The sequence below is a fragment of the Acanthopagrus latus genome, chromosome 18 (genome assembly GCF_904848185.1).
Source record: "Acanthopagrus latus isolate v.2019 chromosome 18, fAcaLat1.1, whole genome shotgun sequence".
Classification (NCBI taxonomy): domain Eukaryota; kingdom Metazoa; phylum Chordata; class Actinopteri; order Spariformes; family Sparidae; genus Acanthopagrus; species Acanthopagrus latus.
In genome coordinates, this window is record NC_051056.1 from 29,542,206 (window position 1) to 29,561,586 (window position 19,381).

Sequence of the window (19,381 nt, forward strand, 5' to 3'; positions counted from 1 at the left end):
TGTGATGCACTGTGGGTGCTCCAAGCTGGTAAAACTGAGAGGGTACTGTCACACCCAATTTCCCCAAAGGATTGACTTAAAAGTAGATAAATACATTAAAATTAGCCTCCTTCAGATGCAAGTTACACTTTCATGTATCTGATATGATAAAAACATGCTATAAACACAGATGACAGCACTTTCAATACATTAAATTGATAATATTTATGTGTGTCTGTGCTTCACAAGGACTTTTACTCGCAGTGGAGTTTGTTTAAACAGCCTAAAAAAAATAAATTAAAACTGTTTTCGGCCTCTGGTGAAGAGAAGTAGAATTAATTTAACAGATTTATCAGATCGATCGGTAAGTTATGAGAAAATGAAACGCAAACATTTGCAGAAAATATGAAAAGCTCAGTAGTGTGAGAAACTTTGGGTTCAGGGCAAAAGAAGCGATTCTCATGTCTGATATCGATTTTGGGAATTTGGGATTGGACGTGTTTCACTGCACTGGCATTTTAAAGGCTAAATTATGAATTGATCAAGCATGAAGATAATCGTTATCTGCAGCTCCAGACGGGAAACACACTTTACAAGAAAAACACCATTCCAGGGACGAGAGTGGAGAAGAAGAGAGACGCGTTCAGACTGTGGTGATGCTGAAATTTAGTGACTGTTTATGGAATTTAAACACAGACACACAAACTCCTGTGTCCTGCTCACTACACTGTGAATTAATCTGATGATATCTCTCTATATTTATATATCTATGACACATTTATAGTTAATTAAACTTTTGTTAATAGTTATTGTACTGTTAACAACCACTGAAATGCTTTATTCATTATCAATTGTTTGTTGGAAAGCTGCAATAGATGTTCCTAATTATTTGTAAATTGTTAATAAATACTGTGTAGATCTTGTATTAACATTATTTAGATTCCATTAGAGAGGTGCAACTGATTTTTTAAACTTTAAACCATATCATTGTTTCTTAATAGTAAAATTACTTAACTAAATCGAATAAGCAATACATTTACCATATCTGAATGATGGTTGTTATAAGTTTTTTTGAGCAAAGAAATGAGTTTAACACGTTTCAGTCAGAACTGATCATGTTTTTGCTGTAACTGATATGATTGGTGGGGGGCTTGACCACAGTATTTCTGAAATTCTGGCTACGGCCCTGATCCCTGATCCCAACACCCCTCACTAACTCCACGTTTCCACCAAAATTAGCAGGTCTACACAAGTTTTTTAAACGTGGGTCAACCCACTAAAAACCACGTGTTGACCCCATTCCCACTTCCTGCAGGCGAGATGGCCCATCTGTGATTTTTATCAGAAGCGTCGTGTTGTTCTTTCACAACTGTTTCCGTCGCCTTCGTGGTGACATTAAACGTGACGAAGTGTCTATAAAACGGGGGAGACATTTTTTTGAGCGGAACAACCCCGGAGACATGACTCATTTCACTGTCATAATTTGAACCATTAGGGCCAATAATAGTCTGAAAAAGCCAGAAAAGCCACATGGTTAAATTACTTTATCCCCCTCAAAGTTACCCAGGGGCTTAACCGGAAGTTACCCGGCTTGTTTGGCGATCCAGATACATTCACAGCCGGGAAGTTGAGCAGTTTGGGCTTCTAAACACCACCGAGAACTTCTCATAGGAACGAATGAGGCTCCATTGTATGTTGATAACACGCCATCACTTTTATCTTTATTGAATTTAGCACGTTCTTATGTTTAAATCAAGGAGATAAAAACCTGGGTCTACCGCAGAGTCAGCTGACCCGGGTGTGAATGCAGAGGGGTTTTTTGGACCAGTAGAAAAGGAGCTTCAGTTTGAGCAGCATGAAGGGAAACTGAGTCCATCTGAGCTGAAGGAAGGAGACGAAAACTCCGCCGGCGCTAGGACCCGGGGTTGACCTTCCTGAGGAAGAGGGCGTAGGCTCGCGCCGTCAGCCGGTAGAGGAGGAAGGTGCCGCGACTGTCGAGCTGCTCGCGCACAACGGCGGGGTCCTGACAGCAGCACGAGCGATGCGAGTGGAGGGTTGCGAGGAAACAGCCTAAAATAAAGAGTCCAGTCCAGCCCAGTACCGTCTTGTTCCCGCCGCAGAACCGAACCAGACAGCATGTCGGTGCTAGCCCTGCAAGAGTACGAGTTCGAGAGGCAGTTCAACGAGGACGAAGCCATCCGATGGATGCAGGAGAACTGGTAAGGCTCCGCGGCACGTTAGCGCCCCGTTTGTCTTTTTTTTTTTTTTTTTTCTCCTTAATCCCGCAGCACAATGAGCGGGTCTCGGTCCAAACCGTGTGTACGTGAGGATCCGAGGCTGTGACGGCGCACATGCACCAGCCTCGCTCACCGGGATTAGAGCTCGCGGTATCCTGTTATATCAGCCTCTCTGTCATCAGCCGCAAATTGCCGCTCGTGCCTCATGAAATGAGCAAATTGACGCGGGCCTCTTCTGCAGCCTCGTGCGGGCGCGATGCTCCAGACAGGTCCTCCCCGCACCGCACGCGCTCTGCTGCGGCTTCACGGCATCGTTTCAACATCAGACGGTCACGTTTGTCCTTGATTCCCTGAGATTTATTCTCCCGGCATCAGTTACCGCGATACTACTGTAAAGGTCATCCATCCAGTCTGCCAGTGGCCCAGCAGCGTCTTACACCGAGGCTCGGTTCTCTCCTGGTCCTGTCCTGGTCCTGTCCTGGTCCTGTCCTTGCATGGACCCGGTCTTACATTTTTATTTATGATGCACATGCATCTTAAATCTGCAGATGTGAACAGACATCATGCTGCATGTTAATGGCTCTGCAGCTGGGATTGTTCATTCTCTGTTTAACCCCATTATCACTATTCTCCGTTATAAAGACCTTTAAATGACTGAAAACAAACTTTTAACATATTATGACCTGACAGACATAAATCCTGTTATAAACTTTAATTACACATCCATTAATCATCACTAATAGGATAGAATTTGATACATTAGATAAACAAATGAGACAAGCTATAGCTTGTAACCATAGCAACCAAAACCATTTATGCTTCTTGAAAGGATTTTATTTCAGCGTTTCACTTCTTTGTTTACTTTGTGACATATCTGAATTTATTATTTTTCTGTTTTCTGAACATTTATTGGTCCCCCAAATATAATGCGACACATTTTATTTGACTTCACATCTGTGCACATGCAGATAAATACACACCAACATATCCCAGCGTCCCATAACTCATTGTTATTAATGTATGTGTGAAAATGGCAACTGGCTGCTTCTTTAATTCCCACTTAACTTGTCAATTCTTCTTCAATTACACATTTATACTATATTCTATTAGGAGAATAGAGAAACGTGTCCGTCACAAGCCCCCTGGGTCCAATGTTACGCCTTAAAACAGCACATTTTTGTAACCAACGGCCCAAAAACCCAAAGATGTTTCCAACTGCAATGACATATAATAAAGCTTTGCTGATACTCTTGCAGATGCCATCAAATACACATATTATTGTAATTATCCTTTAAATGTCGTGATGTTTTTTACTGATGCAGGATATCAAACAGTTCAACAATAAATGTTATTGTCTTAAATGACATCAGTAACATCAGTAACACTATAATTCCCCTGGGATCTGATAGTTATAAACTACCCTAAATGCTGTTCTCTGGATAATAGTCTGTATTTTAGAAATATAGGTGCATATTGGACAACATATACTCAGATACAGATATATCTGTGGTAGATCAATAACACTTGATGACATCGGTTCAATGATTGATCAGTCAGGCTCTAATTTAAAACAGTTTCAGCTGTAAATATTATGAAACGAGCTCATAAAAACTTGCAGTATCTTTCCTGACTGGAGATTGAAAAAAAAACACCAACTAATTTAAGATGTGTCATTGTTTGCCCAGGGCTGTGTCTACAAGGCTTCACACACACTGCAACATTATCCTCTGCTGATAGCTCACTGTTGCTGCTGGGGTTAAGTAAATATTGCTTTTTGATTGTGTGCAGTGATGCATTTCATACATGCAGGTCCAGTCCAACTACTACACAGTGTGAACTCACTGTAGGGGTCATTACTGTCCAGGTCCACGCCAGGTCGAGCAAGAAATGGTTCGAAGCAAAACAGAATGAGTCATGCGTAAAGTTAGCATAGGCTTCATTAAGCATTCTGTGGTGCTGTGGTTTGTAAAAAAAAAAAAAAAAATGCAGCACACGGTGAGCAGGAGGCGTTTCGTTTGGCTGTGATCATCTGTTGGTGCTGCCTGTAGACAAGAGGCACATTTAGCATCACATTTCTAACATAAATTTAGTCTGAATAGAGCTCTTGAGCCAGATTCAGTCTTACTCACTGAAATTAAATCTGTTAGTGTGTGTGTGTGTGTGTGTGTGTGTGTGTGTGTGTGTGTGTGTGTGTGTGTGTGTGTGTGTGTGAGAGAGAGAGAGAGCGAGACAGCATGGGAGCAGTGTGTAGGAGCTGTCCCTACCCTGGTACTGACAACCAGCCAATAACGTTCATCTTCTGATGTCTGCTGACAGAGCGTTAGCCAATCAGGCTGCAGCTGATCTGTGCTGACTTCTCTCGGCTGCTCCTGTAGTGGAGGATGTCAGCCGGGGCCAATGCACAGAGATGATAGAGGCAACAACCGCAGAAAATGGGATTTGATAGGTTGTTTATTACATTCGTAACGTTCAGGCTGCAGCTGACTAAGTGTGACATGTTTTTATGACCCGAGGGTGAGACGGAGAAAGGGGAAAAAAAAGAAGAAAAAAAAACATGAACAAGAATGAAGTCGTCTGAAGGCAAAATGTCTCGTGGAAAAGAAGAAAACAGAAGCTTTTTGATGGCTGGTTCAGCAGGACGTTTGAAATCTAAGTGTAAAGCTCGTTCACTGTGCTGTGACATTAATCACAGATATGTTCGTCACACCTTTATTTATTTAACCCGCGCCGACGCACCTTCAACAAAGCTCTGCTAGGGTCTGAAATTAAAGGTGCAATATGTAAGAATTGGCCACCTCTCAAGTTCACATTCCAAACAAAGGCGAGGCAGAGTCAGTGCTAACTGCTGCTAACTGTCAGCTCGGTTAGCAGTGCAGCTAGTGAGAGATATTTCTCAAATCTTACATACAGCAACTTAAACATCAACTAAGCTGAGTGCTGACACAAGTACATTTTTTTTAGATTTTGGCTTTGAATTTTCAAACTAATGTTTCTGTTCAAGTTCTAGTTCAGTTTTTGGAAAATTATTTGATTAAAAGAAGAAACTACATATTATGCTATAGCACAATACAACTTTAGATTGATTTATGCTGCCAGAAAGCAGTATGTTGAAAAAAATTCAGTTTACTGTCATTCTGGCAAGCAAGTGACTGTGGGTCTGTGTTTCAACATTAGTCAGTGTCACACTGAACATATTTAAAGTGACCTTAGTACAATTTCCAGCTTTGTTCACGGTTGTTTGATTGGAAGTTGGGATTATCTCCAGCTGTGTCTGTGGCATCCAACACATGTATTTAATTAAGCCCAAACATTAACAGTTCTGGGAACCTTAACTCAGTAGTTTTTGTGGTTAAACCTTAACAGAGCACAAACACAACATTGTGAGAAAAATCTGAAAATATTTCAAATTGAACCTCAAGAAACGTCAAGTCTTAATGTATCTGTGGTTTTGCAGAAATGTACCTTGCCAACGTTCATATTGGAAATTAAGTTCAAACAAACCAGAAAATACATTGAGGAAGCTGGTTTGCATATTTTCTTAAAAAGATTACTAATAGTTGCCACGTAATCCATTACTCATTTAATTGTGTCATCTGTAGTGTTATTCAAAAAACAACTGTCAGCTTTATTGACAGAGCCAGTTGATTGAGTCCTGAGTGCTCCAGCTCATCACATTGTCAACAGTGTACATGTGAACTGAAGTTGGCCAGAGTTAAGTCTAAACTACTCTTGAACTTGATGCCCTATCAGTGATGTCACAGCAGCTGATTGTAGTCTGACCACTGATGACAAACGCCTGCTGTGACATCACTGATTGGGGAGAGTCCAGGATTACTCAGCGTTCAGTAAATGAACTTGAAACTGAAATCTAAAACTTCCAAGCAAATATGAAAGAATAACCGCCGTCGGCAGCAGGATGTATCTGCGAGATAAAAATCCCTGTCGGGTTTTGAAATATTCATCTGCCACCGCGGAGGCGGAGCTGATCACCGGAGACGGAGGAACTGTGGTGATGAATGATGACTAAAAAAAACATTAAAGGTAAGAAAATATATTAATATTTTATACATCTGGATATCAGTACTTTGAATAGATGACAAATGTTCATATTTGATACACAATTTGTTAATGAGCTTTTAAAAAAGTCAGAAATCATTGTGCTTTGTTTGCCGTCTCGTTAATTTGTTGACGAAAACAGTTTATTAGTTGTAAAATAATAATTAAACATGTGTTTGTTTTGTGTTTTGCACAGACGAGGTCCTTTGTTTAATGAATGCATGTGTTTCAAAACGAGACACTGAGAGAGATGTATGGACTGTAAATGTATGTGTGTCCGTGTCATTGTTTGCAGGGATGAATGGAGACTGGTACACCGATCCGATGTGTTCCCTGGAGACTGACGGCAGACAGCTCAGCATTGTGAAGCAACGACAATTAAACAAGTTGAAAGAACAAGAAGAGGAACAGCAAGAGGCCGTGGAGCGAGATGCTGTTTTATCAACAGAACGAGCAACAGAACCTTTTTTCCTCCTGTTACAAAAGTGAAAGTACCATGAACACACGAGGTAGTGTGAGAGCAAGACAACGATGTATGTGTCGTGCAACACAGGGGTGATGCAAGTTTGTCAAACTTGACCTTGCTCATAAAAATGCAGACAGCCGACTCAAACTAATGAGCGATTAAACGCTCTGATTAAAATTGGTTGTGGAGCGCAAATTACAGCAGTTTCTGCATCAGACGTCGTAGTCGTCAGTGCTCTTGTGTTATTTCAGGGCTTTCAGCAGCATCATAGCAGCTGGGACCTGAGAATCAAAGTGCAAAGTGAAGTCAGGTACATTTCTGAACCTGAGCTGTCAGCTGGATGATATTAACACAATCAGTTCAACACGTATCCTTGAACTGTAGGACTGATCAAGAAAAGACCAACTCAGCTGCAGATAAGAGAGAGCAGGGAATAAGACTAAAATAGACGGCTTGGCTACAAATATCACAATCTTAGTATGATAATGAAAGTTTCTCCTTTACATACGTACATAGAATACATGTTAAATAGCTTTCTATTCCAACAGTAATCTCTGCTGTATAGAGAGTCTGGTGTCCCTGCCCACTTCAGTCAGAACAGAGAACTCCACGAAGAGTCGGTCCTGTCTGCTCGTGAATGTGCAGAGAGCAGGATCTTCCTGTTTGCTGCCATGTCTGGTAATTACCCCTCCTTGCTGCTGTGGTGACAGAAACAGGAGGGAGGGGATTGCTAACCGACAAAACAGACAGGACGTTAGCTAAAACAACAACAACAGCGCTTACATCACCTGTAAAGTGCATAGTTCAGATTCACTTTATTAAAATTATATCCAAAATCCACTGATTGCATTTAGCTCAAACACATGGATGTTTCTGTCCAAGTCCACTTTATTAATTTATGCATTTAATTATATGATAGTGAAAGTGAATTGTGCTTGATAACTGATCCTATATGAATTACTGTAGTTTTACACTGTGTGCTTTTATATTATACTTTTCTTCTCAATAAACATCTAACATGCCAACTCTGGCGTATATTTCGTTTCACTTCATACCGTCACACAAATGAATGGAAGGACCTATGTTTTTGATGCACTGCTGGATTTGGTCTGAATGCAGCCAAACATCTGGACGGTTGCTTTATGTAGAAAGCGATCGCAACAGAACTGAAAGCATCTAATTTGACAGAGTGATTGCTCGCTGTATGACGTGTTGGAAAAACGTCATTGAAAATGATCTAATCGCTGAGCTTTGTGTAATTTACTATTGAGGATTATGTACGTCACTCGTGGTTGAGTATTTGCATTGTATTGTAAGTGCAGCTGGCCTTTGTGTTTGTTATCCTGTAGCTGTGCATTTAATGTGAGTCTTTTGCGAAGTCTAAGAAAACAGCTGTGGTTCAAAAACAGCATGTTGAGTATCAACGTTGCCGTGTTTTGCTAGAGTTGTTACCCTGTGTAATACCAGCATCTTTAACCTGCTGAATCACTCTTTGCTCTCACAGACGTCATCATTCCTCATTATCATGCAGGTTGCTTGGAATCTTGTGCTCTCGGTTCCTGAAAAGCCTCTGGGGTAGATAGCATCCCGGGGCTCTCTGCGCTTTTGATGGATCTCTGGTGGTTTTGGCCCGGACTGATAACCAGGGATACAGAGTGAGAGCGATGCAGTGAGAATGAATAACGAGGTCTCTGCTGAGCTCTGTTGTGTTCATTCTGTCTGTTAACGCTTATACCCACTATTTGTATTATATGATTCAGCAGCTCTGGTTTTTGTTACATTTCGAATGTTGTTGTCGGCCAAAATGAAGTGATTCATGGTTCTTAAAGACCCTGTGAGGGACATATGAGATGTGTCTTTATCATGGCCAGTCATTTTCTTTTTGTTTCAGTAGTCTTAGCTCATTGGCCGTTCCTGAAGGTCAGGTTTCAACGGTACTTGATGTGTTGAGGAGATAAGTCTCTTCCTTCTGAGTTTCACGTTACTTATTCAGTCCAAGAAGAGTCCAGGCTATTGTTTCAGGGATCTTGAGCCCCGTTGTTGGATGCAGGTACCTGTCTTGGATTTGGCGTCAGGGTATCATGTCATTGGTCATTACGTAGTTTGTTTTTTCCTCCTGGAATACAGTGATTACATTTTGAAAACTGGGGTTGTCAACTGAATCGAATGCACACAGATAACTAAAGAGATGTTTTATTTCATGCTTAATCAAATGAAAGCAAACAGAAACATGTATGACTTACACCAGATGAGGAAATCATTATTTTCAGTGCAACTCAGCAGCTCCTCTTGATGGACGTACAGTTTAATTAGCAAAGTCTTGCTTCTGCATGCTGCTGCCATTTTAACGAGAGCAGCACATGGTGACGCTGATCGTTTCTGACCGTGTTAACCCAGAATCCACCCCAGGCTTGATGTTTCCTGGACTGCTCTCCTCCTCACGACTGGTGAGGCCAGAGATGAAGATGTGCGCTGGCTGCTCAGGAATTGAGGTCTGCCTGGAGTGACTCTGGTTTCACTTTTTTGATTTCATGTGGCTGTCAAGGAAAAGGTTAGATGCAAGCAGAGGACAGAGCAGTTCATCATAGCCTATATTATTTTGTTTGCATTAATTAGCTGTGCATGGCAGCTGGAATTAAACAGTGAATATATCGACTGTAATGAGGGACCATATTCAGAGAGCGTGTGAAAACATCCATTTCTTAAAATTCAAAGTAGCAGATCAATTATTAAATATAGTGCATGAAAAAGTGTTCGTGTTTGCTTGTTTTTTGCATCACTAAAATATATATGGACTATCAGTCTCTCCTGCGCGGTACTTTGCGGCCTTTCTTGGCGCGTTGTCTCCATCAGCTTCAAAGTAGTGTGAAAACACGGCTCACATGCAGCACATAATTGCATTACTGCCCTCTGCAGTTTCAGGAATGTGTATCGGGTCACGCTTGTGCTTGACCTGTATGTGTGTGCCATTATTCAGTGCTAGTGGAGCAGAAGATGGAAACAAATTTGGGACCCTTTCATCAAAACATGAGTCCTGAGCTTCACCAGGGCTCAGAGCACAAACCCTTTAGATTCAGATGACATGGCCCTCACTCATTTGTTATAAGGAAAACATTTGTTATGTCACTTGTGCTAAAATTGTCAGTATTATCAATATAACACTGATATCTGAGATCACATGTTGGTCGGACAGACAGAGAGACACATCTTGATCCAGAGTCTTTAAGTGTAAGATTGCATCACTTTATCGTGTGAGAAGATGTTTTGTGGGAAAAGTATCTTGAAAAGAATGCAGAGATGCTATCATGTGGTAAGAATGTGTACAATGTGCTGTTAAGTGCTATGCAATGTAAGCTTCCTACAAGCCATTTGTCTTGCTGCTCAAAATAAGCTTGACTCAAGATGTTCTTGAGCACTTAGCAGGCTGGAATAATTACCACTCAAGAGAAGTACTCTTCTCTTTACTGAATAGATAAGTTGTCGTTTGATGTGGGCCACCAGATGCAGCGTGAACTCAACCAGTGACATATAGAAGTGAGCACTTCTAGATATTCTAGTCTTACTGGAAAGTGAACGCAGCACCTGTGGGTAGTGGGTGTGTTACTAACTGGATTATATCTGGGTGCTTCCTGGACGGCAGATTATTCTGTAATATCTCGGTCTTACTTACAGCACCTCTCGATCTTATTCAGTGGCTTGCTGCTCATCCTACATGTTGGCACAGTAACTCCGAACACTGCCAGTGGTGTAGAGTTACACACCCTGCACTGAACTGAGTGGCTCTGTGTGTGCACACATACACCTCATTGTGCATATGGTTGCATATGCATATGTGACACTGTAAACACTTTGGGGAGACAGTTAGACACTAGCTCACTGGCACGAGCGTGCAGACTCATCCTCAGACTGCAAACTCAGGATTACGTAACGGGTGAAATCTCCTGGACCAGCTAATACAGATCCAAGTTCCACAGCAGGTTATCCAGCAGCTTTATACAACACTGTCGGTGGGGGAGGGGAGGGTCTGTGGGATCAACATCCTCATTACACTATGGAGTGTACTGTAGATGTTATATGCAAGAACATGGAGCACCTAAAGCCACAGGGCTGTAGTGCACACCTGTATTGTGATATGTCTATTATAATACTTCAAGCTGCACTTGATGGTTATTGTGAGGAGTTTGATGCTTTTTCTCAGAGGCAGTGAACGATTTGAAGTGAGAATAAAAATAATAAACATCATCATAGACTGAACTCTCATACCGATATTATTGTCAATATGTTTGTTGGGCTTAGGGTTTATTGTTTTCATAAGTTTATTATCTTTACTCTCTCAGATATGAACACCTTTTTTTAGGTATCTCAGATCTCCAGCAAGATTTGACAACAGAACAAACTGGGCCAACGCCCAGCGGCTCACACAGCGACCCGGGCTGTGATAACAACCACACATCAGAGAAAGACATGCCAGAGATACCGTACAGAGCTCACTGAGCAGCGGCTGCATATTGTCCAGGCTGTACACACTAATCATAATTTTAATTTGATGTTTTTGTTGTAAACTAATATTTGACTCAATTTGTGATAACAAAAGTTTATTTCAGTGTGTCAACCTTCATGGACACAGAATAAAAACAAATCCGTGGGCACACTTTGAACAGGATGATTTATCCGGTGGATCTGGGGCACCTGTATCTTCTTTTCAAATGAAGCCAGAGCTGCTTACAGTTATTTGGAGGAAATCTCAGCTGGAGGAAAGCAGCTGGTTTATAACCCCACAGCAAGCAAGAAATCTCTGCTGATTCTGTTTCTGCTCCGTGCTGATCCTCCCCAAAAGAACTCTGACGTTGTAGTTTTTCATTTGTGCTGCCTCGGCCCACTTTGACAAACAGCAGAGCCAAGGCTTCTGAACACACCTCTCTTAATAAATTGTCCCATGTAGACATAACGCAGGATCAGAAGCGCTATTTCCACTTTTTCTGTCGTGTTCGCCAAATTCTGTTGTTCCTTCCTTGATCTTTGTTCATGGATGTTGATCATACTATGATTTTTTTTTTTTTTATCGAATTATTTATTAAATTTAGCACAAATGATTTGTTACATACTTGGTGCTGGTCAGATGCTCCATCGTGCTCACACAGATGTTGAGTCATTTTGTTTCGGCAGAACAGTGATAGTATTTCTTTTGGCCCTTGAATCATTTCAGATTGTATCACTTGCGTGCTGGCTTTCATTTAGTAAGAAGCGCTACTTGTGGTAGAAAATCCTGTTTGAAGTATAATTTCTTGAGTGAATACAAGTCATGAAGGTCAGGCGTGGAGCTGTAGAGGCACCAGGGGAGGGTGAAGGGGTGATGTGAATTCACACTGATGTCTCAAATAGATTCCTGTGACTGCAGACATGGCTTGGCTGCAGCTGGCACTTCAGAGCGTTTGCAAAGACAACAGTAGAGCCTCCTCCAGCCAACGTGTCAGCTTTGACCATGCCCTTGGGTTTCTGTGCCCTTTGTTATTTTTCTGACAGCGGTGTAATCCATCTTCTAAACATGCTGCAGCTTGGACTACTTACTCTACTGCACATGATGATGATACAACAACTCCAACTGTCCTCCAACTACCTTTGTGCCTGAGCTGGTAAATAAAATACGCTGCAGTGTATCTGATCTATGTTATGTCGAAAATACTTCACATCGGAAACATTTAAGTTCAGAGACCTTTATTTTGAGAGACCGGGACCAGGCCCACATCTAAGATATGTTTTAATGAGCTGACCTTTTTGGTAATCCAAAAGTAAAAGATATCTTCCATTCCTGTAAGATGTCACTCAGACATTTTGACTTGACAAAGCAGGAGAAGCACATGTGAGCACTAACAAGCACAATATCCAAGCCCTGCAACCTGCTCACCAAAATGGAATGCAGCCATCATTAAAGTTTCACATTCCACCTGTGCCCTTCCTGCTTCACCTCGGTGCAACAACACGATTGGATGATTATTATGGAGTGTGCAGTGAATTTAACTATGTGCACTTGCTGCACTAAAAGAAGAATGCCTTTGCCTCTGCAGGATATCATAAGAAGGGAATCACGACGAGATCACAGCTGAGGCCGTATTCCACTCTGACCTCTGACCTTCCAGCTTACAGCAGTACGCTGGAGGGCAGTGCTGAGACTGTTCCTCCCCTCAGTATGTAGGCCACTGCGACCTCTGTGTTGCATTGTTCTCCGCTTCTTCGTGTGTAGTTGAGAAACAGTGATGTCATTCTGCAGTCCAACCCGGTTGTGGCTCTATGACAGCTTCTCCTTTCGACTTTGACTGGAATGCTTTGTCCTCTGTTCTGTGGAGGTGGCCTAGATCCGTCTGTGGGTTTCCTGCATGAACAGGAAGGTGGCATCAGGTCATTCTCTGGATACTGATGCACAATGAAGTCCATTATTTTAAACTAGTTGTTGGACTTTTTGTTCCTTTCCTCATTGACTCGTGTGATTGCTTGGCGACAGTTAAAGCTTCACAATCTGAGCATCATTCACTTTTTTAAGATATACACATGCTGCAGGATCATTTTCAGGATCTCGACATTTGTTTAATTAGCTGCTATTGGTCGAAGCGTAGCTGGTGACTGATACCCAGCTTCACATATTTGACTGACTCTCTTATATGGCTGCCGCAACAACAATTTTTAAAACGGTGACTTCAAGAATTCACTTCAGATGTTTCTGTGACACATTCTTAACAATAAAACGTAATTGTCTGGATGATAACAAAAGGTTTTCCTGTTTCCCTGCGTATCACCTGCCACGTGGCTTTTAGCTCACATTGTGTTTCCAAAGTATTTAAGCAAAATGTTTATTATCTTTCTTGCCGAGCGACATGCCTCATCAGTGTTGCTGTCTGCTGATGCATCAAAACAGAACAGGATGGATTGGTAGTCGCAGGTTTTGCACGTGCAGCTGTTGTGTGAGAAATGTTGCCTTCGTAGTGAGTTCAGCATCAGTGAGTTAAGGCCATTCAACAGTTTACTAGTGTGCTACTGCTGTATATTACAAAGACAACTGACCTTGAATAGTCAGTTTTTCTATTTTTAGACTACTACACATCTGAATCTTTGGTTAGAATAATTTGTGGCATTGTGTTCCACTGTGGTGATTAACTTCAGTATAACCTCTAAACAGCAGCAGAGAAGCAACATGACTGAATTGGAACGTGGCTCCCTGGGCCAGTTTTATACAACTCATCCTCCCAGGAGCTGTTGGTCCCACAGCTCCCAGAATGCCTCATTCCTGGTCCCGAGAGCAAACCTGATGTTTTTAATTAACTGATTTATTTATTTATTCCGAAAGTGTTGCTGTGCACGCTGCTTTTCTCCAAGTCACACATGCCCGTACCTCTAGCTCACCTGCAACTTTACCTGAGTTTATTTTTAGTTTTTCCCAACTTTTTTGGCTCTGAAATATTATTCTGCTCCCTGTCCAACAGAACAAACTGTCTGTTTTTTGGGGAGAAAAAGCTGCTCTAGTTTTAGGCAGCATGCCCCAATCTTCTGTTGATGCTGCCCAGCCAGTCTGTCTAGTCAGACCACCTGTGCTTTGTAATTTTGCTGAGGACTGGGAAATGCTTTGCTTTAGATTTGTTATGGCCAGGTGGTGCTGCAGCACTAGTGCTCCGCTTCATATGGCACAGCAGTGACCTCTGACAAGTCAATTAAGACGAAACAGGCGTCGGAGGATGGTGGGAGCTGGAATTTAATGGAAGCAATAACTGTAGACTGAAAGCTAAGCAGTGAGGGACAGTTGGAGCTGGACTCAAATCATTAACTCATTACTTCAGGCATTTCCTGTGGAGCTGGTGCAGCTTTTGTTTGTGCTCTGTAAACAGTATGTTGTACTGATCATAGATAGGATGCTGGAAGAGGATTAGTGAGAGAGACAGACCTAGAAAACACTCGCCTGCCTTTAACCAGAGTTCATTAAAGAAACGTTTCCCTTTGAAAACATCGCAGTTCAAATAACATTAACCTGCGTAAGTAAATGCAACTAAACGTCAATCATCATGATGTTAATCTCTTTGTTTATTTGTGTTTACAGGAAGAAGTCCTTTCTCTTCGCTGCCCTCTACGCTGCCTTCATCCTCGGTGGCCGCCATGTCATGAAACAGAGGGAGAAGTTTGAGCTGAGGAAACCTCTGGTGCTGTGGTCGCTCACGCTCGCTGTATTCAGGTGAGAAGGCTTTACGTTGTTAATCTCAAACATGAAATGAGCACTAGTTGTTTAATATGAAGAGCCAAAACTTTAACAGCTAGTGGCCTATTTGAATTACATTGTAATCAATAAATCTACTTTGGTTCTTCTACCTTTTCTCTGGCTCAGAGGACAGACGGCTGATAGAATATCTGTATCTCATAGTTTTGGTGTCGTGTCACATCAGACACTGCAGCAGAGGCAAGAGAATAATTATTATGGAGCCACATAACATCTTTACACATTAAGTATGAACAGTAGTGTGTAACGTTAAATTAATTCCCTGATGGGTGATTGAAATGAATAAAAACTAGATAATCGCACCATCTTTAATGATTCCTTGTGATGTCCTGTGTTCTTTTCCTTGTAGTATATTCGGTGCCATCCGTACTGGGAGTTACATGACGTACATCCTGATGACAAAAGGGCTCAAACAGTCAGTTTGTGACCAGAGTTTTTACAACGGGCCTGTCAGCAAGTTCTGGGCGTACGCCTTTGTACTTAGTAAAGCACCAGAACTGGGTAAGTCCAGACCTTTTTATGGCATTACATGTCATATTGTCCGTGTACTGGGTTTTATATATTGTTTCCCTTGAAGCATCCTGCTGAAGTTATGTTTCATTCTGAATTAGCTGTAATAATATTGTGCTCTTCACTCGTGTTGCTTTCAGACAGATGTGACTTGATATGCCAAACAGAAAAGCGTGTTAGTGAACTGCAATTAAAATAATTCAGTCATCTATTCATAATAACTGTTGTGTTGTTGTGTACAACAGTGTTAGACTAAACACACACACACACACGTTAGGGAAATGCAGTTACAAACAGGCCGGTGGTATGCTGATGTACCACGGTGTAACCTCAGGAGCAGCATGCTCCAGCTGGTTCACCACATGGACAGATGTCAGCAGTGGTTATGCAGGATCGTAAGGGGTGGCGTCATTTCACACTTGTTCAAAACGATGTGTTTTGGTTACTGTACATCAATTTGGGGGAAAAAAAATACCTGCTGATATAGTACGTTTGTATGAGTTTGTTTGAAACACACAGTTTAAACCCAAATATAATCTCTTGGTAAATGTTGTTAGCAATACTTTTTACCATTTCTCCATTCATTGGTCGATGTTGGATTTTGAGTCAGTTTGCTTCCATAACATGTCTTCTTTCAGACGTGAATCCACATGTAGGTGTTTTCTGTGTCTGTTCTGGTTTATTTTTAACCCATTTTCCAGTGTGAACACTATAATGTGCAATGCAGCTTGTGTAAATCCAGCTGCCACTTGTGTTTTGATCATTTATTGGGCAGCCAGTTAAGTTGTGTTTCAGACATCTCAGCACTGCTCTGTGTGCCAGCAGCTTTCAGGTTTTACACAGATCGTTGGGCCAATATTTTGCAGCAACTTGAATAACAGCCAGAGATTTTAAATGAGCCCAGGGTAATGAGATTCCCCTTTCTTTCTGTTCTTTTCCATTCATCCACCGTTCTCTTTATTCTCCTCCCCATGCTCTCCACTAACTCCCCTGCATCTTTTGAACAATCCAACTTCCTCTGTCACATCTGCAGGTGACACTCTCTTCATCGTCCTGAGGAAACAGAAGCTCATCTTCCTCCACTGGTACCACCACATCACCGTGCTGCTCTACTCCTGGTACTCCTACAAAGACATGGTGGCCGGCGGCGGATGGTTCATGACCATGAACTACTTGGTCCACGCCGTCATGTACTCTTACTACGCCTTGCGGGCGGCCGGCTTTAAGCTGTCGCGCAAGTTCGCCATGTTCATCACGATCACCCAGATCACCCAGATGCTGATGGGCTGTGTGGTCAATTACTTGGTGTACTCGTGGATGCAGCAGGGCCAGGAGTGTCCATCCCACATGCAGAACATTGTGTGGTCCTCCCTCATGTACCTCAGCTACTTTGTGCTCTTTGTCCAGTTCTTCATCGAGGCCTACTTTAGCAAGTCCCAAGCATCGGCTACGGCTGTCACCAAGAAGAGAGAGTAAACACATGCCATAAGTGTGGGAAGAAGGGAGATAATGAAGAAAAAGGGAGGTGGAAATGGAGAGCAGGGACCAGTGACTTGAAGAGGGTCTGTTAGGGTTGGGTGATGGAGAGGTGGAGTGGTTGCCAGGGGAGTGGGTGTGGGATGGGACACGGGTGGGAGGGTCAAGAGGATGACTGGTGTTTGTGCTTGAGCATTTCTATTAATGTGCAGATCTAAAACGCCTCAGTGGAGGTGACGTATCCGTTGAGGGATGCTGAGGAAGCAGCGCCGCCATGATCAGAAGCCATCACAAGTCGTCCGCCTGAAGTTTTAAAGCCCCTTTTTGAATTCACCATGAGTAATTTTTAAAAATTTAGAAAATAACAAAAAGGACAAAAATCACCAGATTAAAACCAGTGCATCTGCCACAAGCATATGTTTACCTGATATTAAAAAAAAGAATATTAATCTGTACATATGAAGATGGATGGAGTCAGCGTTAACTTGAGCCATCTGAGTATGTTTTTGTCCGTCTGTCGTTGGTGTTTGTTGTTCTGTTTTAAACTGTCAAAGAAAAAGTTTGAGACACTGGTGAGTGTTTGAAGCTGCTGAGTGTTGGTGGGTGATGTGAACTGATGGGGTGAACGGCACTGTATCTTCTGTGTCTTACATTGCAAAATGCGATATTTTCTCAGGTCTTAGGTTATCTCTTTCTTACTATAATATGCATATCAAGACAAAGTAGACATGTTTAACATCAGCACCGGTTTACAGTATGGCTAAAATTCATCCAGTATGGCCGCATAGTTGAAAAGTGTACGAATGAAGCTGATTGGACTGTCTGACTCAGATGATCACACTGCTCCTGGGCATGATGGGAAACAGATGCTCACAGTGCCCTGCTTCACCACTTGTCATGACCTTGCAGAAGTTGCCGATGACACTTGGAAAATGACTTGCTATTGATTTCCAAACACTTCTCTATGTTGAAGGGTCCCTACCAGTGAGGAAAACTTGTGTGTTGGACAATGAAGGCTTAAATGGAGGACAAACATTTATGTTTAGCAAAAGAGAGAAAAAAAAATCAAACATGCAAATTGTTAAAATCTGCTGTATTGACTTTAAAAATAGTATGTATCCTTAATGGTGTCTGTTGTGCTATTGTGCATTCGCACTGTATCAATGTCAAAACAAGTGTTGCTGAAAATCTTAACGTACGAACAAAGAGTGAAAAAACGTGACGTGTGCCTGCTGTGTTTATTTTCTGCCTCAGCTTCAACATCTTTGCATTGCAATTAATTCATCTGTTTTTTTTTTGGTGACGCACCGGCAAAGTCATTTTACAGGCTGTGTGACAGATTTACAAGCAGCAGTATATTTAGAAAAGCTACATGGTGATCATCACTTCCAGATACCCAGTGCACATGTTCATCTGTTTAGATGACAGGAGCCGATGCTTGTAGGCGTGTCAGACTTGTTTCGTTGCTCTTATGTGGCAGTAATTGCAAATATTTAGGTTGCATACATGCTGTGAGTGCGTCAACACATCCAGGATTCCACTTTCTGCTTTCACCTGATTCACTCAAGTAAGAATGTGTGTCACACTGTAGCATGAGCAAACGAAACCTGAATAATTGAGCTAACTGGCTCAACCACTGAACCATTCCACGATTATTGCGAGACCTGCATTCAGAAGTTTCGACAACAAGTTGAACCTCTCCTCCTCCAAGATGTACAGCAAGACCATAAAGTTCAAGCAGGGTGATGAACTGCGCCTGCAAAAACTGACCCCTAAATTCCTCTATTATATCATCCCTGTGATTAGTTGTTGGAAATATGCATCAACACATCTTAAATGAACCAACGTTGGCCTTCTTGAAAGATAAATAAAAAACTTATTTCACTGAAACGACATATTGTGAACACTATTGATACCACACAAGACTGAAGGAATTCTGTTCCATGTAGTTTGTATGCAGGGCATGAAATGGCATCCCAGCGTATAACAGCATCCTGATTGATGTCAGAAGCCAGTAGAATGAAGTCCAGATGGTCCCGTGAGTCCTGCCTGAGTCCAGCCACCCACAGAGTTGCAATGTATTCGTAGCATCATAGATGGACATACATGAATGATTAGTTTATCCCAGTGTGTTTCTTTATTTAGCATACTGTCGTTCATTTAAAAAACAACCAGAACCTATAAACATGTCGACTGGAGGTTATCGTCTCCTCTCACCCCTTCTAGGACCACAAAAATGCATCACCTCCAGTCTAACCACTGTTTTATTTCCTTATTTCTTTTTTGTTGGAGCTGTCACAACTGACTGAGTAAAAAAAAATCAAAGTTATTGTTCTGCTGGATAAATGAGTCCTGTAGGAGTCTTCAAACCCTGAGGGTAAGTGTTGTCACGTTTATGTC

At 41.9% G+C, this 19,381-nt stretch overlaps 1 protein-coding gene across 1 annotated transcript; it reads left to right on the top strand.

The window, feature by feature from the left end:
* The first annotated feature begins 1,683 nt into the window (after positions 1–1,683).
* On the top strand, positions 1,684–18,203 carry elovl6 (ELOVL fatty acid elongase 6). Its single transcript, XM_037078180.1, has 4 exons — positions 1,684–2,198; positions 14,822–14,953; positions 15,345–15,496; positions 16,539–18,203. The coding sequence occupies exons 1-4, from the start codon at positions 2,116–2,118 to the stop codon at positions 16,979–16,981; spliced, it is 810 nt and encodes a 269-aa protein (XP_036934075.1). The 5' UTR covers positions 1,684–2,115; the 3' UTR covers positions 16,982–18,203.
* The last annotated feature ends 1,178 nt before the right edge of the window (positions 18,204–19,381 follow it).